This window comes from Aspergillus welwitschiae (genome assembly GCF_003344945.1).
Source record: "Aspergillus welwitschiae strain CBS 139.54b unplaced genomic scaffold BDQ94scaffold_15, whole genome shotgun sequence".
Lineage (NCBI taxonomy): Eukaryota > Fungi > Ascomycota > Eurotiomycetes > Eurotiales > Aspergillaceae > Aspergillus > Aspergillus welwitschiae.
Genome location: NW_020798709.1, coordinates 674,264 through 698,445, shown reverse-complemented (window position 1 = coordinate 698,445; position 24,182 = coordinate 674,264). Strand labels below are relative to the sequence as shown.

General features: G+C 50.7%; 8 protein-coding genes across 8 annotated transcripts; 2 read left to right on the top strand and 6 right to left on the bottom strand.

Moving 5' to 3' along the window:
• Positions 1 to 131: 131 nt before the first annotated feature.
• BDQ94DRAFT_170287 (thiamine diphosphokinase) lies at positions 132 to 1,338 on the top strand (the record flags this gene model as incomplete). Its single annotated transcript, XM_026771456.1, has 3 exons — positions 132 to 270; positions 343 to 422; positions 589 to 1,338. 3 exons carry the CDS (start codon positions 132 to 134, stop codon positions 1,336 to 1,338), a joined length of 969 nt encoding a protein of 322 aa, XP_026626725.1.
• A 41-nt stretch (positions 1,339 to 1,379) lies between these two features.
• BDQ94DRAFT_32567 (uncharacterized protein) lies at positions 1,380 to 3,138 on the bottom strand. Its single transcript, XM_026775495.1, has 3 exons — positions 2,773 to 3,138; positions 2,450 to 2,689; positions 1,380 to 2,389 (listed from the first exon to the last, which is right to left on the bottom strand). Exons 1-3 carry the CDS (start codon positions 2,850 to 2,852, stop codon positions 1,669 to 1,671), a joined length of 1,041 nt encoding a protein of 346 aa, XP_026626724.1. The 5' UTR covers positions 2,853 to 3,138; the 3' UTR covers positions 1,380 to 1,668.
• Positions 3,139 to 3,254: 116 nt separating this feature from the next.
• On the bottom strand, positions 3,255 to 5,661 carry BDQ94DRAFT_143603 (putative mitochondrial carrier protein). The gene is made up of 3 exons (XM_026766277.1): positions 4,970 to 5,661; positions 4,567 to 4,864; positions 3,255 to 4,508 (listed from the first exon to the last, which is right to left on the bottom strand). The coding sequence occupies exons 1-3, from the start codon at positions 5,189 to 5,191 to the stop codon at positions 3,760 to 3,762; spliced, it is 1,269 nt and encodes a 422-aa protein (XP_026626723.1). The 5' UTR covers positions 5,192 to 5,661; the 3' UTR covers positions 3,255 to 3,759.
• A 14-nt stretch (positions 5,662 to 5,675) lies between these two features.
• BDQ94DRAFT_143602 (uncharacterized protein) lies at positions 5,676 to 7,575 on the bottom strand. Its single transcript, XM_026766276.1, has 4 exons — positions 7,205 to 7,575; positions 7,126 to 7,143; positions 6,732 to 6,955; positions 5,676 to 6,675 (listed from the first exon to the last, which is right to left on the bottom strand). Exons 1-4 carry the CDS (start codon positions 7,270 to 7,272, stop codon positions 6,122 to 6,124), a joined length of 864 nt encoding a protein of 287 aa, XP_026626722.1. The 5' UTR covers positions 7,273 to 7,575; the 3' UTR covers positions 5,676 to 6,121.
• Positions 7,576 to 8,802: 1,227 nt separating this feature from the next.
• aspB (septin AspB) lies at positions 8,803 to 11,424 on the bottom strand. The gene is made up of 5 exons (XM_026775494.1): positions 11,166 to 11,424; positions 10,892 to 10,978; positions 10,225 to 10,506; positions 9,694 to 10,160; positions 8,803 to 9,634 (listed from the first exon to the last, which is right to left on the bottom strand). The coding sequence occupies exons 2-5, from the start codon at positions 10,893 to 10,895 to the stop codon at positions 8,999 to 9,001; spliced, it is 1,389 nt and encodes a 462-aa protein (XP_026626721.1). The 5' UTR covers positions 10,896 to 10,978; positions 11,166 to 11,424; the 3' UTR covers positions 8,803 to 8,998.
• Positions 11,425 to 13,977: 2,553 nt separating this feature from the next.
• On the bottom strand, positions 13,978 to 16,387 carry BDQ94DRAFT_159415 (FACT complex subunit POB3; the record flags this gene model as incomplete). The annotated part of the gene is made up of 8 exons (XM_026769071.1): positions 13,978 to 14,274; positions 14,341 to 14,413; positions 14,467 to 14,700; positions 14,756 to 14,887; positions 14,941 to 15,180; positions 15,230 to 15,759; positions 15,836 to 16,054; positions 16,142 to 16,387. 8 exons carry the CDS (start codon positions 16,385 to 16,387, stop codon positions 13,978 to 13,980), a joined length of 1,971 nt encoding a protein of 656 aa, XP_026626720.1.
• A 982-nt stretch (positions 16,388 to 17,369) lies between these two features.
• BDQ94DRAFT_143592 (uncharacterized protein) lies at positions 17,370 to 18,515 on the bottom strand. The gene is made up of 2 exons (XM_026766275.1): positions 18,423 to 18,515; positions 17,370 to 18,359 (listed from the first exon to the last, which is right to left on the bottom strand). The coding sequence occupies exon 2, from the start codon at positions 17,573 to 17,575 to the stop codon at positions 17,414 to 17,416; it is 162 nt and encodes a 53-aa protein (XP_026626719.1). The 5' UTR covers positions 17,576 to 18,359; positions 18,423 to 18,515; the 3' UTR covers positions 17,370 to 17,413.
• Positions 18,516 to 18,778: 263 nt separating this feature from the next.
• On the top strand, positions 18,779 to 23,477 carry BDQ94DRAFT_143591 (putative cellular morphogenesis protein (Rax2)). The gene is made up of 3 exons (XM_026766274.1): positions 18,779 to 20,320; positions 20,375 to 22,627; positions 22,685 to 23,477. The coding sequence occupies exons 1-3, from the start codon at positions 19,168 to 19,170 to the stop codon at positions 22,918 to 22,920; spliced, it is 3,642 nt and encodes a 1,213-aa protein (XP_026626718.1). The 5' UTR covers positions 18,779 to 19,167; the 3' UTR covers positions 22,921 to 23,477.
• Positions 23,478 to 24,182: the final 705 nt, after the last annotated feature.

The following is a 24,182-nucleotide window of genomic DNA, read 5'->3' as shown; positions in this document are numbered from 1 at the left end:
AGACTATCTTATCATCCACTTCCTAGCTACTACCTACTCCTAACATAGTAAATCTATTCATATATCTACTACTGAAGCTACTCATATACCCACCCTACCTTATACCATCCAACCCGACACCCAGTGAGCTCATGGCCAACCCCAGGATAATGACCTGGGACCCAACCCAATTCTTCCGGACGGAAGAAGGCCTTCCCCCGAGTCCCTACGCCCTGCTCATCCTCAACCATCCAATCAACGAGAGAGCATATGATGTTTTACGAAAGCATGGTATTACCACCATATCCTTTACACTCTATATCATATTCCATAAAGAAGAATGTATACTGAATAAACGGATAGCACTAACAACCGTCTGCGCCGACGGCGGCGCCAACCACTTCTACGAGATGATGAAAGCGCGGGGGAGAGAGGATGTAGATGTATGTATATACCCACCATATCCATGTTATACATATGCTACATACTATATCCATTCATATGATATGCATGCAAATATCCTTCTGGATAGGAAGTATAGTACTACACTACACTACATATACCCACCACAATAATTCCTATACATGAAATAACTAATAATAAATCCAGCACCCCACCACCATAATCGGCGACCTTGACTCCATCCACCCACACATAAAATCCCACTACCAGTCCCACGGAGTAAACGTCATCTACCACCACGATGACTACAGCACCGATTTCACCAAAGCGCTGCGGTACATTCGCGCCAACACCAGCGAAATCTTATCCTCATCTGCTGCATCATCCACCCCTGACCATGACCAAGCAAACAACACCCATCAACAATACAATCAAGATGACAGTCTCTCAATATTAATCCTCGGCGGCCTCGGCGGCCGCGTCGACCAGGCATTCTCGCAGATACATCATTTGTATTCTAACTCTACTATTCCCTCCTCCCCCTCTTCTAGTTCTTCTACTGAGGAAGGACGGAAAAGAGGAGAAGGGGCATTATACCTCGTCTCCGAAGAAAGTATCACGTTCATTCTGCATCCGGGGAAGAACGTCATTCGCACGCCGGGGGTTAAGAGGGGTGATATACCATCGTCGTCATCATCTTCGTCGGACTCAGGTGGTATCAAGGGAAGGGAAGAAGAATATCTCCTTGAAGAAAACGTGGGCATTATCCCCCTCTCCGGGATGGAGCGGATCACGACAAAAGGATTCCAGTGGGATGTGGAATCCTGGGAGACGGAGATCGGGGGCCAGATTAGTACGAGTAATCATATCCGGGCGGAGGAGGTGGAGGTTACGGCTGGGGGAGCGGTGTTGTTTACGGTGGAGTTGGCGGGGAGGTTTAAGCGGATTTCTTCTTAAATGCATCTTTTGGTTATATGTGTTTGTTGGCTGGGTTAGTGGACGGTTGGTATATAGATGTTGTTGGTATTCATTCATCCTAACAGTTAGACTAATATGAACTTATCAAGCAATACTACAGCGCCCCATCGCCATCAAAGCAACATAGCAGTAACAGCAGTCCAGTCCGCTGATACGCCCTGACCCGAAACAAGACAATAGACAACATAGATAGAAGTGACAAAAACGAATTCAAAAGGAAAGAATAATCAATCAACACCTCCACTCGCCTCTAACTCAGATCATCTGTACTCTGTCCACCCACTGCTGCACCAACCTGCAAACTATACATCACTTCCTCAGAATAGCTTCATACAAAGTCCCAATCACTCCAATAGCACACCCCGCCAACGCCCCATTCAACCCCCCGGGAACAGACCCCTCCAACCGATCAATCGTCAACCCCTGGTAAGTGCCCCAGAAGGTAAACTGCTCCGTATACACCAAATACGTGATCACCGCCTTGGCAATATAGAAGCTCAACGGATCAAAGCTCGCATGAACGCCCGAGCGACTGCGACGCGTATGCGTAGAGGACGACCCAGCCTGCGCAGCCTGCAAGCTAAGATTGAAAAAGTACGCGACAGTAAAAGGCAGCGCCGCACTAATCAACGCCCACAGCGAGACAACAGCCCAGAAATGCCCCTCAACCAGCACGAAAAGGTCCGGAATGGCGATCTCCAAGTCCGAGACATGCGTCCATGGGGGCATGGGGACGGTGCCCACGTAATTCTTGGGCACAACAGCCCGCAACACGTTCAGGGCTTCGACCGATAATATCAACGTGCCAAAGGCCTTGACACTGCTAAGGTTGGAGCGGAGCGACTCGGTGCGCTCGTGCACACCCGTTCCCGACCACAGTTCGCTAACGGACTTGCCCCACGCGGCTGTCTGGCGATCAATCACGTCGGTAACCACCGCCGGCGAGGGCGGTAGCTCCGACACCAGCGATGACATCGTTGGCGGCTGCACGCCCACCACCTGTCCGGGGGTCTGAGGCTCGGACTCTTCTCTGTGAGAAGTTAGCGAAAATAGTCGCGACAATGAGGGGGTTATCGTGTAGGCATCATACGTAGGCTCGCGCTCCACCTTGGCCTTCACCTGCCTTCGGCGCACGGATCGAGGAGCTTCATCCGGCGTCGGGGAGGCTTCGACCTTGGGAGCTCTCTTGGTGGGGGAGTAAACGCGCGGGGATTGCGACAGTCGCCGGTAATAATCGGCCAGGCGCGCGTCGGTTTTGAAGATGGACTCGTTGGCTTGGAGATGGCTGTCCAGAGCGGCAGCGAGGTCGGGTTTGGTCAGGTCCTCATAGCTATTGCTTTGTTAGAGAGAGAGGGTGTGTGCGCGCGCGGCACGGCGCAACGCCAGTCATCATGGACATGGGGAGCTGCTTACTCCTGGAGGTCAGTGAGCTCCGCCCATTCTGTAAGTTGGGGCTTGCGCAGTTTCTGCAAATAAGGCAATCCGGTAGGCATGACGATTCGCGCGGGTACGGGATCCACGTTAGACCATGCGACCAGTGGCACAAGTGCAAGGGATAAAGATAGGGTGGGTGGGTAATACTAGATATAAGGGTATATAGATAGGGAAGATAGGGAGGGGAGGAAGAGGAGGAAGTAGTGGTAGTAGTGGGAAAGGTAAACAAGGGTAACAAGGTAAACAAGAGACGAACAGGGGAGGAGGAGTAATAGTACCAGTGAGAAGTAACCAAAGCCAAACTAAGAGAGCAGGTGAATCAGAGGCAGTTCAGCGAGCATCTCGTGAGGTCACGGCGGAGGGGAACCAATCCAGGCGGGCAGCTGCTCTGACCGCATCCGGCTTTGTTTACTTTTCTCTTCGCGCCCCTCGGCAACTGGCGGGTTTCTCTTTGTCGATCGCTTTGTTTTGGCTGGTCATCATCTCTGGTCTTAGTAAACTCTGTCCTCTCTTGAATAAATAATATACAATGCTTCATTACCAGCCTTTGTCTAACGTCTATCAATGGTAAGTATCCGTACATGAGATGATGTCTTTCCTCCTATACACAAAATGCGCGCCCGAAACCACAACCACCCGAATCATGCAATCATGCTCTCAACATGCGGGGAAAACGACAGGAGGGGAATGGGAATCCAAGAATTAGAACACAAGAGGCCGAAAAGTAAGATAATAAGAAGAAAACAAAGTAAGAAATCATGCCACTCCCGTCCGGTCGCCCTTCCAACATAGCCGTCTATAATGCTCATGCTCATGCCCATACTATGCTCATGCTCAAGCTCCGGTTGTGGTGCGCTCTTTTCTTATCTACAGCGAACACAGCACCCTGTGTCCCAGACACCCGCTGATGGTAATCTATCGGGTCGCAGATGTCAAATCCTCAATGCAAGTCGCGGAAGCTCACCCTTACAGCGGGCTCAGGTCTTCCACCCCCTGGTAAGCTTCCAGTTTCTTCAAAAGGTACTGGTACATAACCAGCATTGTTCCACTCTGAATACTGGTCCACACTCCGCGGGGTCCGACTCCGCGGAACCATCCCGCGATTCCCTCGGTCTGGTAGATCATCTTCAGGCCAGTGAAGAAAGACGAGGTATCCAGACGGGGAGCCCCGGGCGGCGCGACCGACGTCGATGCTCCAGACGTCGAGATAGGTCGCGAGTGTGTGCGCAGGTTGGATGTCGTATGCGATGACGTATGCTGGCGCGGGCTCTCCTTGGTCGACGCAGGCTCACCCGACGACTTGGTCGGGCTCGAGCTTTCCGGGTTCTTCTGCGTCTGGATCCGCGTCTTGACAACGTCCATCGGACAGGTCATAACACCTGCCATTCCACCAGCCGTGACAGCCGTCAAGATCTCCATGGGCAGTCCGATTTCTCGCGAGCCCACCCATTCTTTCGCCAACCGCTGTTCTTGTTCGTAGAAGGCGAACTGCAGGGCCGAGAAGGGAAGGTCACGGTAGATGGTGGCCCGGTATCCGTAGAAGAGGGCGGAGAACCCTTCCTGGCGAACAATCGTGCGTAGAGCATCCGTGGTCGAGCGGTAGTTGTATCCCGAGTTGAAATGCGGGTTGTTGTAGCGTCCCTGCAACTGCAGTCGCGTCTTCAAAACCTCGGAGGGAACGTATACGATGGAGGCAGCCAAATCAGCGAAGAAACCTAGCAGCAACCGAGTTAGTATCACCCATCCAAGGTGAAGCCACAAAAACACCCTTACCTCCAGACAGATACGCAATATTGGGGTTAATCCCAGAGTCCAGCATCTTCCGCTTGGTGAACTCATAAACACCAAAGAAGATGACCGTTCCAGGAAAGGACCCGAAGAGCGCCGGCGTAACACCACCATACAGACCACGGAAGAAACCCTCTTGTCGATAGATAGTCGCATACGACGAGGTCATGGAGGTATATTTCGGAGGGAAGTGGGGATCGCCTTGCTGTCGAGTCTTCACCGTATCTAACGAATGCATAAGCATGTCACCGCAGGTACCACCGGTACCTCCAGCCAGCATAGCCTATTGAAGCAACAATGGTCAGAACCAACGATCTGGAAGCTATACCGAGTAGTAACGGAACCTGCGCGAACGGGGTCGCGCTCCACCAGACCAACACAAACATACATGTAAATAGGGAGGCCGAGGCTCCTCCTCGTCCGCAAGGGACGCAGCCTTCTGAGCATTATGGTCGCTGGTTGCGCTTATCGGGCCGGCGGAATGAAAGACATGGTCGCTGCTAGCGGAAGCAACGTTGGGGAACTGAGAGGCCGACGCAGGAGAAGGGGGATCGGTAGACGGTGTCTCTGTCGTCGTGAACAGGCCCAAGACGCGCGAGGTCAAGCTCATTGCAAGAATACCGCAACCCACCGGATCGTGGTGCGGACCAGACCACGGGGGTTGGGATGCGGCGAGCGACTGTGGTTTTTAACGGAAGGACGCCACCCCGGACAAGAATGGGATGACGGTCGAGAGGAAAGGGGCGTAGAGCAAGGCGGACGAAAAGGTGAGTTCGGGGTGAATTACGTTGCCAACACAGGTCGGGAGAGGGGAGTTGTGAGCATCGCACCTCTCGAAGATAAAAAAAGATCTTTCGGGCATCATTGCCAACGTCCGGGAGGCCCCAAAATTTCGGTCGGTTTCCTGTTTTCTCCGCCGTCCGAGTTAGAATGGAAGCCTCAGGCACCCAGTCTCATAAAGCTTCCGCCGGCCAATTCGCCTATCGCTGCGCTGCTTACGCGCTGACTGAGCCGTGGCCAACTGCAACACAATTCCGCGCCTCGATCGGAAGTCTAATCGGACCCGCCGAACGCCGACTCTCTCCAAAGGCTAATTCCGATCCTACGGCTCCATAGTCCCTCATAATCCGGTAGGAAGGCAGAGTACGACAGCCACTAACATTATACTGTCGCATTGGAATATATAACAATGAGACGTATTCAAGGACAGAAAAAAAAAACTTGCTGAGACATTTCACGTAACCTTTCCTCCCGTGTACTCCCCCCACGAGCAATTAGAAATACCATCCCGGATGCTACTCCCAAGTCTCGCTTCGTCTCCCCTCCACTATTCACAACCTTCATTGTTCATCAAAGGGCCGTGCTCCTCAGCCAGGATGATATCGCTGGCCGTGGAGATTCATTACCTGCACATCAGGCTCAATGATCGGTGTCCAGAACAAAACGGCTCCCAAAAACCCAATCATGCACGTAGGATCACGGGGCAGTTCACCAATTCCGTTGTATATCCTGAACGTCCTGAACCACTCCTGATGGCCCTCTATTGGGGCTTCTTCGCAGCACCGGAGCTCATACGGTTGAGATCCGTAGCCTCGTAGGCCTGGCCCACGGCAGCCTTGAAGGACTCCCATCCCTGGCGAACCGCAGGGGGGGTGCTCTGGTGGGAAACCGAAGCATCAACTCTGGCGATGAAGTGGCGGACCGCCTGCTGGACAAAGGAGCTCTGGGAGTATCTGGCGCGGAAGAAGGCCAGGTAGAAGAAGAAGAGCACAAAGCTACCCTTGGAGAAGGTGAGGATGCCCACGGCCAAGCGGAGGAGAAGAGACATCTCCAGCTGAGCGACCAGGTGCATGCTGGCGTCATAGTACTGCTTGACGAACCGTCCAATGGTATCGGCCAAGGGAGAAGGTCTGGCGGCGGGCTTGGGACCGCTAGGAGAAGCAGGAGAGCCGGGGACAGCACCAGGAGCGGGGCCCTGGATGGTGGGAATCAGGTGGGCACGAGTGTAAGTCGCAACATGGAAGATGGAGTAGACGCTGAAAGGAAGCAGGGCCAACGGGATCTGGCGCGAGTAGAGCCAGACCAGTGCCATACCTGGTTACTGCTTATCAGTATCGTTGTCTTCGCTACTCGATCACACCATCACTTACCGAGGTACTGGACATTTTCATCACCAGCCAGCTTCAGCGCAATGTTGGGAACACTGCCCTGGAGACGGCCACGGGCAATGTGTCCCTTGTACACCACAATTCCGTATGTCGCGGCAGCGGAAACAAACGCAAGGCGGTAAGCTACCTGCGCCGACGAGGAGTAGTAGTTGAACGTGATGTAGGACAGGACATAGCGGAAGACCGAAAGAAGCAGCGTCACATGCCTATGGTGCGTTAGCGAATATGCTCGGTCCGACCGTTCAAAGCGAGAGCTGGCGAGGGATGGTCCAGTGGGCAAGTCCTGCTGGACAGGCCCAGGACTGTGATTTCATTGTATGATGAAACGTCGTAAACCAGAACAGGCAGGCTGAAATATGGCGGAGCTATAACCTACCCAGCGAACCAAGCAAATCTAAGTAGAAGAAGAGACCTCGTCAGTACCAGCTGTTAGTTCCGGGACATGCGACACATACTGCAGTGTTTGAGCCAGAGCCTTGAGTCTCTCAGGCAGAGGCAGATTAGCGGGCGGAGCAGGGGCCATTGCGATCGCTTGTCTCGGGAAGTCGGGTGAAGAAGCAGGAATGTAGGGAGGGTCGTTGGCAAGAAGAAAGGGCCGAGATACCGGGGGGGTGTGGAACGGCGGTGCGGCACTGGAGCAGCCAACAGCAATAGATGAGGAAAAGGGAAAAGGAGGAGAAGGAACGAAGAAAGAATATCGGGGAAACTAATTGAGCGGTGGAAGCAGATGGATATCCACTTGGAAGGGAGGCTGGGCGGGGACGGCGGTGGGTTTTGGCCTTGAAGGGAACGGTTTCTGGTGCAGTTGGAGAGGTTGCCAGCTGAGGAAAGCTCCTACTATTACTACTACGTACTTCTTTTAGACCTACTCAGCCTAGTCTCGCTCGGTCGACTGGTTCGTTAAGAGCATCAGCCGCACTCCCGTGACGTCGCCCGCCCGCAAAATGATGCAACACAACCGTCTGTGGGAAAAGCTTATCGATGTCATGATCCAGACGAGCTCTTCCCGGTGTCGTGTGCACTGTTATTGTTCTATCCATCCTTCGTCACAAGTATGAGTAATTGCTCGTTGGAGTCCCAAACAGGTCAGTGAACCTATTGTGCGTAGCAAACTCGACTCCTCCGAAGCATCCAGCAATAGCCAAAACAGGAGCGACCACAAAGACGATATTATTATTACGGACACAACGCCTCCAAACACCTTTCCTCTCTTCCATACGGGTAGAAATGGAGATTAATCGTGAGCCACAAAGCTGCCCCCACCGACATTTTAGGTGTCGAGCTGGTAGGTGCTGCGTTTGTGCATTGTATGAATGAATACCACTATTTCACAGTAGGCACATATCCACCCTACACTCTTCTTACTAGATACGCCCTTGTCGAATGAACTCTGCTGCTGTTGCACCCCGACGACCATAAAAGTATACCTCAACCGAAGCTCCACCAGCTTCGTCTTGCTTTCTTCGCTCATACACTCACGTACACTCTCCCTCTTCCATTATCTTATCGTTCGCTCTTCAATAACACTTCAGATTGACAACTAGCGCACAGAAACAGCAGAGGAACAAGGAAAAACGTCCAGAAAATAAAAAGATGGTCAGGGGTGGGTGATCTCACTAAAATGGTGTAAAGGAGGCAAAAAAAAAATAATAAGTGTACCGAAGACGAATAAAAGTAGGAGTACCAGGCCACAACGGGGAATAGGAAATCGGACGGGAACAAGGTATAGCGTAGGCAAAAGTACATAACAAGAAGCGAATGGTGGACATGAAGCAGTGAATTCCGAACCCAAAGCGGTCTTCCAGGCCGTCACCCCGTGCGTCGTCTTGCAATTCCAGGACCAGAAGCACGGGAGCATCCAGACATTATCACCAAGCTGGATTCAGCTCCGGTGTTCCGGCCATGTCTCCTAGTCAAGCCCCAACTGGTGATTGGTTTTGGCTGAAGAAGAGAAAAGAAATAAAGTAACGGAGCCATTCTTTTCTTCTGCGGTCCACCCGGTCGATAATAGAGTCATTACTGGAAGCAGATACGAGAAAAGTAGAGGATTGAGGGAGTGTGGGGGTGAGAACAAATAAACACAAGAGAAAAGAGGCGGCGGGTTAGAAAGAGCGTGCGGTCAATCGGGAGTCGTGGAGAAATCAACATAAAACCACCTGAGTGCCTCCGACGACCATCCGTAACCTCGGTGGTCCTTGATGTAATTCCCTTGGCAAAGGCATCGGGGTACCAGTCATGCGTGCGTGCGTCTAACGAAGCGAGAATCCCTTTCGCTTCGTCTCCTTTTCGATTGGCCTCCCACTTTCGAGGCGCGCCTTTTTCTCGTCCAGCTCCAGACGTTGCCGTTCCAGTTGGTCCTTCATCTCGCGATGTCGGGCGTATAGTTCGTCTTCGCTCTGTTTCAGCTTGCTCTCCTTCTCTGCGACCTTCTGTTGGAAGACCATCTTCATCTCTGCCTCCATCTTGGCAAGCTTCTGCTCGTGGAGGGCACGCTCCTCCTCTTGCTTGACAGCAGGGTTGACCTCCTTGAAGACGCTTGGGTCCTGGGCCACACCCATCTGGGTGAGCTTGTCGGAGCGGTAGTTCTCGTACAGAGAGTTGTTGGTGTGTTCCTTGAGCTCCTCCATGTGAGTGCGGATCAGCATCTGGCGCAGCTTGACAAAGTCGCAGTGTTCCTCGTTGTCGACTTCAATGATACCCCAGGGGTAGCTTCTACCGCGCACTTTCCGGCCATCAGGGGTCGTGACCTCGGAGTTGGCTCCAACGACAGCGAACGGGACCTTGGACATGATCTCCTGGTTCTCGGCAATGGTCTCCTCGTCGTCAAGCTCATAGCGGGGGCCTTCGAAGATCTGAATGGAGTGGTGCTGGATATCGGCCAAGATCTGAAGAGTAATTGCATCAGCATACTATACAAAAGAAATGAAATCAGGGGTCAACCTACCCTCTTCTTGAAGTCCACAATCTCCTCGTCCGTCAAGGTGTCAGCCTTGGCGATCACAGGAATCAGGTTGACCTTGGTGTGCAACCTGCGCATGACTTCGATATCGAGGGGCTTCAAGGAGTGGCCAGTGGGCTGGATGAAGTAAACGCAAGCGTGGATGCGGTTGTCGACAATGTTGGTTCTGTTGACCTTGTTCTCGGCCTCCAGGTAGGCATCGTATCTCTGTTCGATGTTCTCCACAATCGGGCGCCACGAGTCGTCATTGTTCACAAAATCACCGAATCCGGGGGTGTCAACCACGGTCAGACGGAGACGGACACCGTTCTCTTCGATATCGGAGCTGATAGATTGGATAGAAACGGTCTTGGGAATAATGTCGTGGCTAGGGCCGGTGCGTTCCTTAGGAGGGTAGAGCGAGGCGTTGAAGAGTGTGTTCACGAGAGTCGACTTTCCGAGACCAGACTCACCTAGCGGCGTATTAGATTAACCACGTTGCCATTGGGAGTGGTTCCGCCCATGTTTAGCACTTACCAACAACCATCACGTTGAAGTTGAATCCCTTGCGGACACTCTTACGGTGCCATTGGTTGGGCAGGTTGGCAAAACCAACGTAGCCGGTCAGCTTCCGGCGAACGACGTTCTTCATATCCGTAGCAGCTTGAGCAACAGCCTTGGGGTCCTTGGAGCTCACGGTCTGAGCGTTTCCCGCGCCCATTGGGTTACTGCGCTCAACGAAGGGCGAACTGGGCTTGCTGCTGGGGGGAGAAGACGAGACGGGCGTGCCATTGGCAACGGGTGCAGGAGGTGGTGTAGCTACATCGTGCGAAGTAGAGTCAGCAACTGGTTCATCATCCTGTCGTTCACTTTCGGAGGACAAGCGATCGAGAGCAGGCGAGAACGAATGGCGCTTCGGTCTCTGCGAGCCCTTCTGGAGGAAACTTGAAGGAGCTTCTGAATCTCCTTGAGAGCGACCATCCGCACTTCGGTTCCTGGAACGTGCCATGGTGGTATCACAACGCGCTAGGATTCCGGGTTTCGGACACGATAGGGAGAATTGGTGGCAGGTAGAGAAAGGGGGGGGGGGGGGGGGGGGGGGGGGGGGGGGGGGGGGGGGGGGGGGGGGGGGGGGGGGGGGGGGGGGTTGTCTTTCAAATCGCAGGTTGATGAGGAAAGGAAGGGTACAGGGCGACAAGCTTACCCATTGTGGAAGTTAAGGGTGTGCAGGTGATATGAGAAGCGAGCGTAGAGGAAGCAGGTGGTAGCGAGCGTCGATGAGGAAGTTCCCCTGAACAGGTAGTACCTTCTCCGTTAGCGACAAAGTCCTTGCATCAAGCAGTCAAGGGGACGGTCTGGAAGCAGCAATAGTCGAAGCAGCAACGTGGAGGATAACCGTTTTCCACGTATGGTCCGTGGGGATGCAGAAGAGAAGGGAGGGGGGGCGGTCCAGAAAATGGAGGAGCCAGGCTGCCTACCAGGATACTATTATTCACCGGTAAAAGGGTGAGGATCAGTTTCAATCAGGAGCAAAGGGGATGGAATAGCTGGAACCCAAGAAGGACCTCAAAAACACAGCTAACAAAGCAGGGTGTGGAGGAGATGATGCGAAACGAAACAGGAAAAAAAACAAAAGTCGGGGAGAAGAAATGAAAAGGACGATGAAAGAGAGAAGTGAATACGTACTGAGGGAACAGGGGAAAGAGGGAGAGCGATTGGGACCTGCGGAGTGATGGGGTGTTTAGTCGTTGGAGCCAGACTGTTTGGTGGCCCTGTCCGAGAAAGAAAGGGGGGGCTCTGGTTTCTACTGCTAAAACTAACCTACTAACGTACTGTATGGGAAGAAGCTAATCAATCCTTAGTCCTGCTGCTCTCTGTCGCCCACTTTTAATTCCCCAATGGATGATTGATTGATTGCATTTATTCTCAGACAGACACCGTTTGGTTTTTGAATACGACACTCTCGTCCTCTCTCTCGGATTATGGGTTCTTTCCCAGCGTATTGTTTACCCTCCCACACTATCTGGGACCGCGACATTCCGAATTACAACGGCTCCATGGTCATCATTATTTCACTCGGAACTTCATTGCGAACTAATTACCCTGGGGTATTTAACTGTCACTACTTACTGTACTTACCTACCTTAGGAACAGGACCAGTGTTTTTTTCTTTTTTATTTCTTTTCTACCGGACATGTCCATAACGAAAAAAGCAATAAGAAAATCCCCCAAAGTCAAACTTAAAGTCCCTCGAGATCTTTTGGACACCACAGGCTTAATAAGAGATGCGAAACAGCAGCCCCCCCCCCCCGAAGTCAGGTGTACTGCATACTACGACTAAGTCAGTAAGATCGTGGGGAACCAACTAGCCAACCAACCAACCCTGGAGCCATTGACTATCTATCTCATAGAATGCGCATCCGAGAATGGGAAGATTCCATTTTCGGAGGGCGAGATTTGGAGCTGTACAATCAGGAAGGACTGATAAATTGAACTCCTGACCCGTGTGTCCTGCACAGTGCTCAATCTACCGGACCTTGGGTCGACGGCAACCACTCCCAGGTTTGCTTTCCAAGACAGATCCGCTGCGGGTGGGCTATTATTAGGTGGAAGGATGCTTTGTGTGTCCGGTGCGAATCATCTGGGACCTGCAAGTATCATCCGATGGCCATTTATACGCAAGCCCACCCACCTGTCTTGAACGACATACAGATAATCGGGCGTAGAAGCAGCTGGTAGGTAAAGCTAGCTAGCCGGCAGGAAAACTAAAGGTTGCTGGCACCGCACGGGACACGCCTTTCTCTCCTACTAGGCTGTATTTCCATGCGTAACCGCGTAACGGGCGGGACGGAAAGCAGTCAGGGGGGGGAAAGAATACCACCACTAATACCCATTACGGACACTTGATTCTGTGTGTCGGGATCGGAAAAACACGGTGTGCCGTGTGTTGCAGTCAAGGCTTTTCCTCCTTCAGCCAATCATTGCTGCTTCGCCCAACGGTCTGGAAGCAGGCGTCACACCATGGGAAGTTGCCGGCTGGTTCTAGCACTACTACGAAAGAGATAGGACTATTTGAGCCCAGTCGATCCGAATTTCATTCAATTGTACATCCATCCATCCATCCATCCATCTCTTCAATTTTGGACCCAGATGTTATTACCTCCACTAAAAGGGGTTTGTATAATAAGTACTTCCCTCCTCAAATCAAGATATCACCTACTCCGTACCTACCTGGTAGGTAATTACTTACTGACCACCCTTCTATAAATAACCTACTTAAACCCAATGAAACACCACCACCAACCCTGCATCGTCCATGAACCAGACAGAGCAAGGGAGCCAGAAACCCGACTCGGAGTATAAGTCATGAGGCTACACAGATATTTAGTACTTCTACCTACCACCTACCTCCTGCTTCTGCCTCACACATCCCCACCCCCCTACACCGCACTTCATTATCCGAACCTATCGTAACCTCCCAACATGCAAGACAGGTTTGAAATAACCATGGCAATCGGGCATATTTCGTGTCCTGCAATCACAAACATACATGCAGCAGTAGTTAGACTATCTACATAACTACTTGCTGCCTTGAAAGTAAATACTATACTTACTTAATTAGTGCAGCTCGCTTAACCCCGAACTACCTATGTACTAAAATGAACTCGAACTCGAACTCGAACTCCCAGCAGGGATGTAAGTACCACAATAATGGCATGTGACATATCCTATATTGAGTCACCATAATGATGGTTGAGGACGATACGAGTCGAATCTGTCCCCACTTACAGAATAGAAGGTTTGGGTTCTCGTTCTATGATCTACGATCATGGCTACTGCTAACGAACATGGATCGTCGTCCTGGTTAGGTACGACGGAGGGCTTATGACATATTATGCGCATGACATGCAGGTGATAATCGATAGTGTTGCCAATAAGCAAACTTAAGTACAGGAGTTTGGTGAGGAGGCGGGGAGTGGATCGAACTTGTTGATTGGATGTGTCTTATTGCTGTGATGTTTTAGATGGAGTAGCTGCGTTGGTGGACGGGATTTCCTAGCTAGCTATGTAAATAGTTACGGAATATTGTGTGCTGTATTGAGTCAACGGTCCTTTGTGTGTGTCATCGTTTAGAGTACATTTACAGATATTCAAAGAATCCAAGTACACAGTGTGAGGCAGAAGGAACTATGGTAAATGATAAGCCCGGTTCATTATGCGAATATCATCATAATAATGGGGGACGCGGTCGGGAAGAATTTTCAAGCAGAAAGGCTTGAGACGTTAAAATTATTTCCCAACCTTCGTCTTCTTCTTTGGCCGCGCTCCCTCCGCCTCTGACATTGGCTCATCCTCATCTTCGTCTTCCCCATCGGATGCATCCCCCATCTCGGCGTCACTTGCACTGCCGCTGCTCTCGTGCGCGGAGTCGTATTCTTCCGCGACGTCAGAATCAGACTCGGCCTCGAAGTCCTCGTCAATGGATTCTTCGTCTTCATCGGCGGAGCCACGATCAGCCCGGACGCCCTCGTCGTCGCTGGAGCCCATGTCGTCATTGTCAAGAGCTGCCGCGATAAGAGCCGAAGCCTAGTCATGGGAGGTTAGTGATGACGAACACACAAATGTATGAGGAATTTGCAAGGTTACACATACATCGTCGGACATTTCGTTCTTAAAGCGGATGTTCTTCGCCTTGAAGAATTCCTCGAGTGGTTGTTGCTCCTCGCTAGGGAATGTTAGCCTCTGCAAAATATTTGAGCGTTATAGAGATCCACATACCGGTTGATGTTGCTGAATTGATGCTCTCCCAGGCCAGCCTTCAAGCTGACTGTGATGTCAAACGTTCTGCTGGCCGAAATGGCACCACCCACCCGAGACATGGTAATGATCGCAATGTTCTCAATCTGAATGTAAGTGGCAGGCTTGGGGACGAAAATCAAGCTCTTATCCAAGAAGTAGAGGAGACCCTCGTTCGCCTTGATGGAGCACTTGACTCCACTGTGACCGTGATGGCTGTAGAATGTCAGTAATCAGAGCATAAGCTAACATGGAACAACGTAACACTGACCTGACAAAGTCCTTCGACGGCATGATGACCTTCTTGCCTGACAGGCCACGGAAGATCTTCGTGACCACCTGGTGGATGGGTTCCTCGTAGCGGGGCTCCAACTTGTCTTTGTAGCGAGTTTCCAAAAGTTCACTGATAGATTGTCAGCTGTATGCGATCAACTGGATCCCTCTGTATGCACTCACTCCGTCATGTTGAGCTCCAAGCTAATCTCCTCGTCCAACTTCAACTGCATAACCAAGAATGGGTAGCGAGTCTGGCCCTGTCGTAGCGGGGGATCAAGTCCCAGAACGATCAATGTATGTGTGTCATCGTTCTTCGGAAGCAGGAAGAACTTCTTGATAGAAGCGTATTGAATCTTGTAATCGTAGGTTTTACCACGTAAACGGAAGGATGATTCGTACATGTCGATATCGAACCGACCTCTGCAAATCCGTTAACACACTGCCATTATATCTTCCGGATAGTACGCACCTGGGTGTAAGATGCAGAACATCCAAGAAAGTAGCGAATGTGTCGCCAGCCACATCTCCAATCTCCGCCTTGTCCATGAGCATCTCGTAGAACAAGTTCGCCGCATTCTGCTCTTCGCCCTCTTCCTCCTCGGCTCCGTTCTCTTCGTCCGCGTTTTCTGCGTTTTCCTCCTTGATACCCTTCTCGGTCTTCACGGCCGTTCCTGGGATGTAGAATCGCATCTCGACAAGCTCGTCCGGACCCGAAGCGGCCTTGCGACCACGGTTCTTCGTGCTACCAGCCGGTTTGGCAGGCTCATTGCCCTCGCCACCAAGAGCAAACTCGACAGCGACTTCATTCTTTCCGGCAAGGTTCGTGTTCGATATCTCGGAGTAGGGGATTTCGAATGCTGGCCGGTTCTGCACGTTGAATGATAGTTCTGCTTTTGTGAACTCTGCCTTGCCCCAGTTCCATCCTCGAAGAGCGTGCTCTCGGCTTTCCATGTTGATACCATACCAGATCTTGAATGCTTTGCTCAATCGCTCGAAGTCCTAGCATCGACGGGGGCAAAGATTAGGCAAACTCTTCTCTCATATTGACATCACTCAGACATATTCCCGGACATACCTCCTGGTCAAAACCATCAAGCTGGATGACTCCCGAGGAGCGCGACAAGATTTTCAGCTCATAACCCTTCGCTGCTCGACTCCATTGGGCTGCGCCGATGTTGCTGCTGTCAAGAGTGAACGTTTCGCCTCCTCCGGAAGGCTTCCATCCTAAGCCAGATTCCGCCAGCTTGCATTTTCCATGCTGCTTCGAGAGGTCGAGATAGATGTTGTCGAAGCTCTCCCTAAAAGAAGAAGAAATTAGCACAGTAGCCGGCGATGATAGGTAAAGAAGCTCACATTTTGGAGGAGCCCTCAAGGGTGTCACAATAAGCGTAGTGGGTATTGAAAGGGTTGAATCAGTTGCTCTCAAAGCGGCGACAAGATTCAGGGGAGGGATTAGTGGGTTGAGAGTGCTTTTTGCAGATAAGGTGTTTGGGCTACTTCCGATACTGAGCTCCGATATCCTTTTTCCTGGAGTCTCGCGTTGCGCGCGGCTATGCCTCTTACGCGGTGCGGCAAGTTCCTGGCACCACTTCTGCAGAATTGGATTAGTGTTTGATGCCTGAGGCATTAATTGTCAACCACGGTCAAAGTCTCGGTTTGCCTACTCTCAATTGAGGTAGTTGTAATAGGTCTAGTGATGAATACGTGGGTTACTCAATTCATATGCTGTCTGTTATTTGCCGCCTATGGAGAATACATACCTCGGGAATGGGATGCTGCTTTCTGGCACTGCTAACCTTAGTCTCACTTAACATCCCAATACAAGGGGACTTCGCGGTACTCATGGAACTAAGTTGATCTTGTTCATCGCTTGTTGTGTTAATCTTTTTAGTAGAGCACATTTCAGATATTGGCATCATCTTGTCGTATGCTTGAGGCTCATTCTGTTCATACTGGTATGATTTGGCGTGGTACTACTACTCAGATCTATATATATCGACCCGCACTTCCATTTCAAACCATACCATTGTACTATGTCTACAAGTACTCAGCTACTACTGAACTGAATACACCAATATAATTCAGCGAGCGTATCTCCGCCAAAAGAATTATAAGACAGAAACCTATGACGGACATGTTATAGGGAGTAATGTTTTAGAAGCCAACGAGTGCCGGATATATGGCTTCAGTTTAGAATACTGCGCCATGTTAACCAATGATTAGACTAATTGTCAACCGCCCCTAATTCCGAGACCAACCATGTGCCCGCAGTGGGGAGCGAGCAGTTGGTATATCTAGGCGCACAAGAGAACTATGTTCAAGGTTTGATTGATGCAACAATATCGATAGACTTCTATTGAACAGCTTGCAGATTAGCGTTCTTTTAATGTATACGTCAGATGATGTGCCGCGAGTAACTGTTAATGACTGGGCATCTCCGAAACCCGCGCCAGTTCATAATCTGAGCACCCATGGCTTCTGGAAGCTTCTGGATACATTGCATTCCTGACCAAGCTTAGGATATCCCTGGTACCTCTGCGTACATGTGGCCTGGGTACTGTGGCTCTATAATAAGTAAGGCGTGCTCTTGGTGTATGTGGAGGGCAATATGAAGAACGAGGGCATAAATTGATCCTGTCGCTAAGGTTTCGCTTTACTGACGTTTGATTCTGACTTGCAGTGTTCTGTACCTCCTCGGGCTACAAATCTTACATATCCATTGCATGCTGGTAAGGACACGGTACTTCTGACTTGTCACTATTGGAGGCCACGATTGCTCTTGGCAAGCATGTACATGGACGGAACTAGCCCTCATCTTTGATAGAGAGCTCCCCGCGTGTATTGATTTAAAGGTCTAAAGCAACTTGAAAGCGCACCGAGAAAACAAACAACAACTCACAATATAAATTTCTTGTATTCTATACAAGAAAGGATATCACGAATCCATCCTCGTAGCAAGGAGAAAGGAAGGCCAACCCACACAGCACTGTCTGTGCCGGGTGTGAAGTCTGGTACTATGCAGAAATCCTGGGGCCTATACGCTAATATCATCTGATGCAGCTTTTGATTATGGTTTAGGAGGATGAGATGAATACTGTCGGTGAGTGCCCAAGACTCGCGATTCTATACCTGACAGTATGAGATGGCTGCCTCTGGGCGATAATGAGAAGGAATTGCTCGAGTCTAGTACAGAGCAGATCAAAATAAACACGATGTAGCTGCATGTAGGTGTATCGTGTTAGATAAACCTAATGTAGCTCCTGCTGTGGGCATATAGAGTTAGACTTCGGTAACCGGTTCATGCGACTCTGGCTGCATAGTACACCGCCAGTAAGGACGATTTCAATCAGGTAAAATGCATTGATCCTGAGCTGACGTCTGTGAAATGAGGACCTCTAGACTTCTTATTTCACCCCAGTCTCCCGATGCTGCCCGTCATTACCGTCGTTATGACAGCGTCCAATACTAGGGGTGGGGTGAATGGAGAAGATCACCTAATAATAGGTAATCCCACCGGCTGCAAGGTATCTCTGGTTCGGAGGCGCAAGTAATGATCCTGCGGAGATGATCAAACCAGCCTCATCCCTGATGATGGTAGTCTAGAGCCATTCCATTAGCATCCTTTCCAACCTGATCGGAGAGTTGAAGGGTTATGCAAATACCAATAATGATGTGACCACTCGATAGTACAGGAAGTAAATGGAATGAAGCCCGTAATTGAGGGCGCCCCCACTTTGCGGTGGACACAAACTGGCTCCCAAAGTAGCTCCATTCCGTGGCTCATACGCAACAATGGATCCTCTAGCGAGCGAGTAATGTTGCGTTTCACCTTCCCGGGCCGATGAGCATCCCGAGGGCCCCCTCACAAACGAGCCATCGAGAGCTGCTGACTGCGCAGCTGGTGGAACCCGGAACACAGCCAAATGGGCAATGACCGGGCGGGAAATGATGGTACCTGAAAAACCACTAAGTACTTACCACCGACCAGCATCTTCTGGGAACAAACAAGCCCCTGCCGGCCATGTCACTCGTTCGCTCCATCCAACTTCTTCTCCCAGTCATTCGTTAATTAATTTTCACCTGGCTGTGGCCATTCCTGTACTATCGGGCTATCTCTGCCTGAGATCACATTCGTTCCTTATCTCTCTTTTTCGTTCCTTTCTTTTTTTGTTCTTCTACACCTTCGTCTATTAATGTTTTCTGGGCCCGACCACTCCTTTTCTCGTGTTCCTCGTGCTGGTAGCTCAGCCTCCTATTAGGAAAACCACCGTCTTTCTTTTACTCAATTCTACCCGATCTCTTTCAAACGCCTTACTCGGGTTCAGACAATTTGTTTTCGATTTCAATTCCCTTTCTTCAATCCCTGGCCTTCAACCTTTCTTTGGCCTGTCGTCGCGAACCTAAACAATGAGGGCACCCTCACTGTTTGGGCCTGCGACGGCTGGCTTGTCGACCGTCCTCCGCCTTGGCTATATTCTCCAGTCGACCCCCGCTTACGCACTCACCTTTCAATCCGTCTCAGAGCCCGAGTTAGATCTGTCGCCATTGGGCCAAATCGCTTTTACAGGAGACTTCGATGCCATTTCCCTCTATCAATACACCGAACAGTCCGACACCGCGACCGAAGATGACAATGCGCAATCCCTTCTCACCCCTCTCCCGAACGGAATTCTCACGTCACTCGAGTCGTCCAACGCCCATATTCGTGCGATGTGCCCCTTCACGAAGAAAGACGGAACATTCTCGGGTATTTTCGTCGGAGGCAACTTCACCCGCTTGGGAGGGGTCGACTCGGAAGGTGTTGCGCTGTACAATCCGGACTCGAACAAGGTGACAGCATTGCCAGGTTTGTCGGGCTCGGTATCAGCATTACTTTGCGACCAGGAAACGAACAGTGTTTATGTCGGAGGAAACTTCACATACTACAATATCACGAACGCGGTGGCCTGGGTCGGAGATGAAGGCTGGTCGAACTTGACGTTTGGAGGCCTGAACGGGCCCGTCAACTCGATCATGAAAGATAGCAATGGCCATATCATTTGGGGCGGTTCTTTTGACGGCATCGGCAACTCTACGTCATCCGAGAAAGGACTGCAGGTGATAAACCTCGAGAACGCTACGATTACTTCCGACGCAGAATCATCGACAAGCGGCTATATCAGTCCTCGTAACATCATATGTCAGACGAGCGGCGACGATGGCGAAGGCAAGACTTGGTTATTAGAGGATTATTCCCCAGGGTACTGGCGCGCCATGATGGGATTCGAATATTACCCTACCAAATTTAGACTGTACAACACTCATTATGAGGGACGCGGCACGAAAACGTTCCTGTTCAGGAGACTTCCAGACAATGGAATTATGAACTTGACGTATACCGACCCCAACACCGGCAAGGACGTTCACTGTGATCAGTATTGCTCCCTTTCAAACAGCACATCGGAGAAGTATCGCGAGTTCCGTTTCGTCAACAGTGTTGGCATGAGTGGATTTCAGATCGAGATCCAGGACTGGTACGGCAAGGGTGCCGGTCTGAACGGGATTGAAATGTTCGAGACCAGTGAGTTATCATCTCTCTTTCCTTATGCTGAACGTGAAATCTAATGGCTGTCAGACATTTATGCATACGCCATGAATGCTTTCAACGAACCGACCTGTTCTGGTTCCGATTATCCGTCGAAGTCCACTCGCACGGGGTCGTGGTCTGTCGCACCGTCCGGCCAGAGCTCGTCCGAATACTTGACCACGCAGGTGACAGAATCAAATGCAACCAGTGCTTCAGTAGTGTTCGAACCCGATGTCAAGCTGTCCGGAAACTATTCTATTAAGCTGTACACACCCGGTTGCGAGCAGGATAGCACCTGTGATTCTCGTGGCATCGTCAATGTGACAGTCACTCCTACCAGCGATACCGACGAACCTATCCAGACGCTTATCTACCAAACCAACTTGTATGAAAAGTACGACACCATCTATACCGGCCATGTGGATGCCAGCGATGATTCTTTCCGTCCCCGTGTCAAGTTGACCCCGACATCCGGCCAAGGGAACAATGTCACTGTGGTGGCGTCGCTAGTTCAGTTCGTGGCGAACTCGGTGTCAGGCAATTCGAGTGATAACTTGAATGGCCTATTTGACTACAATCCGTCGAGCGACACCACGAATGTCACGGCTTCCGCGATTGATCAGGCTGGCTTGGCCCTCAAAGATGAAGCTTCCGTTAACGCCCTGGCCAGCCATGATAACATCGTATATGTCGGTGGTAATTTCTCGAGCTCCAATATCGAGAACATCATGTACTTTGAACAAGACGGCAATGCCACCGCAATGCCTAAGGGTGGATTGAACTCTGAAGTGACTAGCATGGCGGTGCTGGGCGACAACCTCTATGTCGGTGGAAATTTCACTGATACACACGATGGTGGAAACGATGGCCTGAGCTATGTCGCAGCATATTCTTTCGACTCGAAGACGTGGTCAGCATTGGGCGCCGGTGTCAATGGCCCTGTTAACAATGTCCTTGCTGTCAAACTCAACGTTTCTTTGGATCTCAACGAGACGATCGTGGGTGTTAGTGGCCGGTTCGATCAATTGCTACCCTTTGATGACAGCCCGGCGACCAACGTCTCTGGATTTGCCGTCTGGGTTCCTTCGCGCAACAACTGGCTCCAAAATCTCAATGTCAGCCAGTACGAGTTTGCTGGACAATTGTCAGCCTTTGCTGAGGCAGATAATGCAACTATACTTGCCGGTAGTCTCTCTTCCGGTGGTCTTGCCGCAGCCGGCGCTGTAGCTCTTCTCTATGACAACGAGCTGAGTCTGGCGCCTCTCCTGACGGATTTCAACACAAGCGGTCAGACCTACACAGGTCTTTTCGACACGAGCTCGAGCAACAATCTCACGATTCTAGGTGGCCACTTCACTACCAATGCGACTAACGGGTCTGCGATCAATAACCTCGCCATTCTTGACGGTAATGCCGCTACCATCCGTGGTCTAGGTGCAGGCATTGACAGCAACTCCACGTTCTTGGCGTTGGCAATCTCGGACAACGTCCTCTACGCAGGTGGAAATGTTACTGGAAGCGTCAGTGGTTCGGAATTGAATGGTCTGGTGGTTTACAGCATGGAAAACAACACGTTTTCCCAGTACCAGCCACCCCGGTTCCTTGGCGACGATGTGACGGTGAATGCCATTGCTGCCCGCCCTAACTCGAACCACATCTATGTTGCAGGGCAATTTCAGAGCGCGGGGGCTCTGCCCTGCCCGGGCGTTTGCTACTGGGACACGGAAAGCCAGCAGTGGAATAGACCAGGCGCGAGTCTGAACGGAACCGTGCTGGCGCTCAAGTGGCTCAACAGTAAGGAACTGTTGGCAATCGGAGATCTCAATATCGACGGGAACCAGTCCGTAGTCGCGACCTATACGGTCAAGGAACAGAGCTGGCAGACTTTCGAAGGGGCTTCGACCTCTGACATTCCTGGAAGCATCACTGCCTTCACCCCGGCTAACACCGCGGTGTCCAAGTTCTGGCTTGCGGGCGTGTATACTAACGGCTCCAGCTTCCTTGCCGCCTATGACGGATCTAGTTTCAGTTTCGTGAGGAACATGTTCGACGACGAAACAGAGATTCGTGGGCTCGAGGTTCTTCCCATTAACAAGAACCACGATGGTGTGAGCAACCTGAATGATGACCAGATGCTTCTGGTCACTGGTCGGCTCCAGCTCCCGGACTTTGGAAACGCCTCAGCGGCCCTATACAACGGGACAACGATGATACCTTTCATGCTGTCTTCCACATCTGATGGCCAACCGGGCAGCATTGCTCACATGTTTTTCGCGAACTCGAACCCCTACACCAGTGGAGGTATGCACTCTTCCTCAATAATCTGACTATAGTATCGAATTCTAACATTTTAATCAGGAAAGCACCTGTCCAATGGTATCGTCGTCCTTATCTCGTTCTGTTGCGCTCTCGGCTGTGTTTTCTTGATCGTCATAGCCGGTATTATCTTCAACAAGATCCAACGCCGTCGTCAAGGGTACATGCGGGCTCCTCAAGGAGTCGGAATGGACCGTCCTTCCAACATGCGGAGGCTACCTCCGGAGTACCTCTTCAACTCCATCAAGCAACCGAACCCGGGTGCACCAGCCATCTGATTTGGATGGAGGGGCATTTCGCCTGCCCCGGATGCAATACCTTGCTGAAAAGCATAGAACGACCATATAATTTGACACACCATCTACCACCATGTTGATTCCAGTCTCATCTGATACCTCGAACGGCGTTCTTGGGAAACAATCCATCATATACCCGATTCATTTTTATTCTTAATTCATGATGTTTTTCGACCTCCTCGCACTTAGAGGGAGGCTTTTTGTCCCGTTTTCGATTTTATTCTCTGCTTGAAATCTTGCCCATGCCCCATCTGCCTTGTGCATGCACTATATGCGCATGCATGTTCTATCTGGCCCGGACCCACATCCGGGCACCGTCCAGTCCTTGCCATGCTATAGTTGTCATCGTTGTCGTTGAGTGTGATCTCTTGTTCAGTACCTATTGTACCATACACTCACACCCTGTGTCTTATAGACCGGTGTGAGACCTGCCTTTCATTCCGCTCATCATGTGAGCAGTGGATGTCATGTTACCGGATGGACATGTACATACATAAGTTAATCCGCGCGAGTCCGCGGTAATGAACAATATTTGTGCATTGACACTTACAATGTCTTAGTCGGGTACTTCTCCCATTTTTTAGGTATTTTAGTAGTCAATAATTCCCCGCCCTGCAGGTGTCATGCAGAGTATAGACTCCTCCATTTCTTCACTAGTAGATATGTTTACTTCTTCCGGGGGTCAATAGAGCGAACTCTGATAAATTTAATCCATGTACTCCGTAAAAATAAGTATCTTACTGTCCCTTTCTGTCTCTCCACTTTTAATTTCCTATTCATGTAATGTATTAATAGCAAGCCTATCATATGATACAGTGGACTGGTTCAAGGGAATCCGAACTCAACGTGATTGGTGGGGGAACGGGAAAGATGATCGAGATGTGCAGGGTTAGACACTTGCTAGTAGTAGTTTATCTAGTTCGATTCTGGGGCCTTATCTACTTTCCATAGGATACTTGGTGAGTATCTATCTAACCTCCACGATGTAAATCATGTCAGTGCGTTATTCGTGTACTGTAGTTAAGTAGCTAAGCGAGAAGAAGGAAGGATGAGGATTGAAAAGCGGGGGGGGGAAGGGAAGGACGGTGTAAGCAACCCACAGAAGAAGATGATCGCGTGAGGGACAGAGATTTTGAGGGAAAATAGACAAAATACGGAACACTAGAGATCCAAACGAGCAAGCGAGTCGGAGACTGGATACTTCTTAGCTAAGGAGTTGGTATGCGCCAACTGATCACATGAGG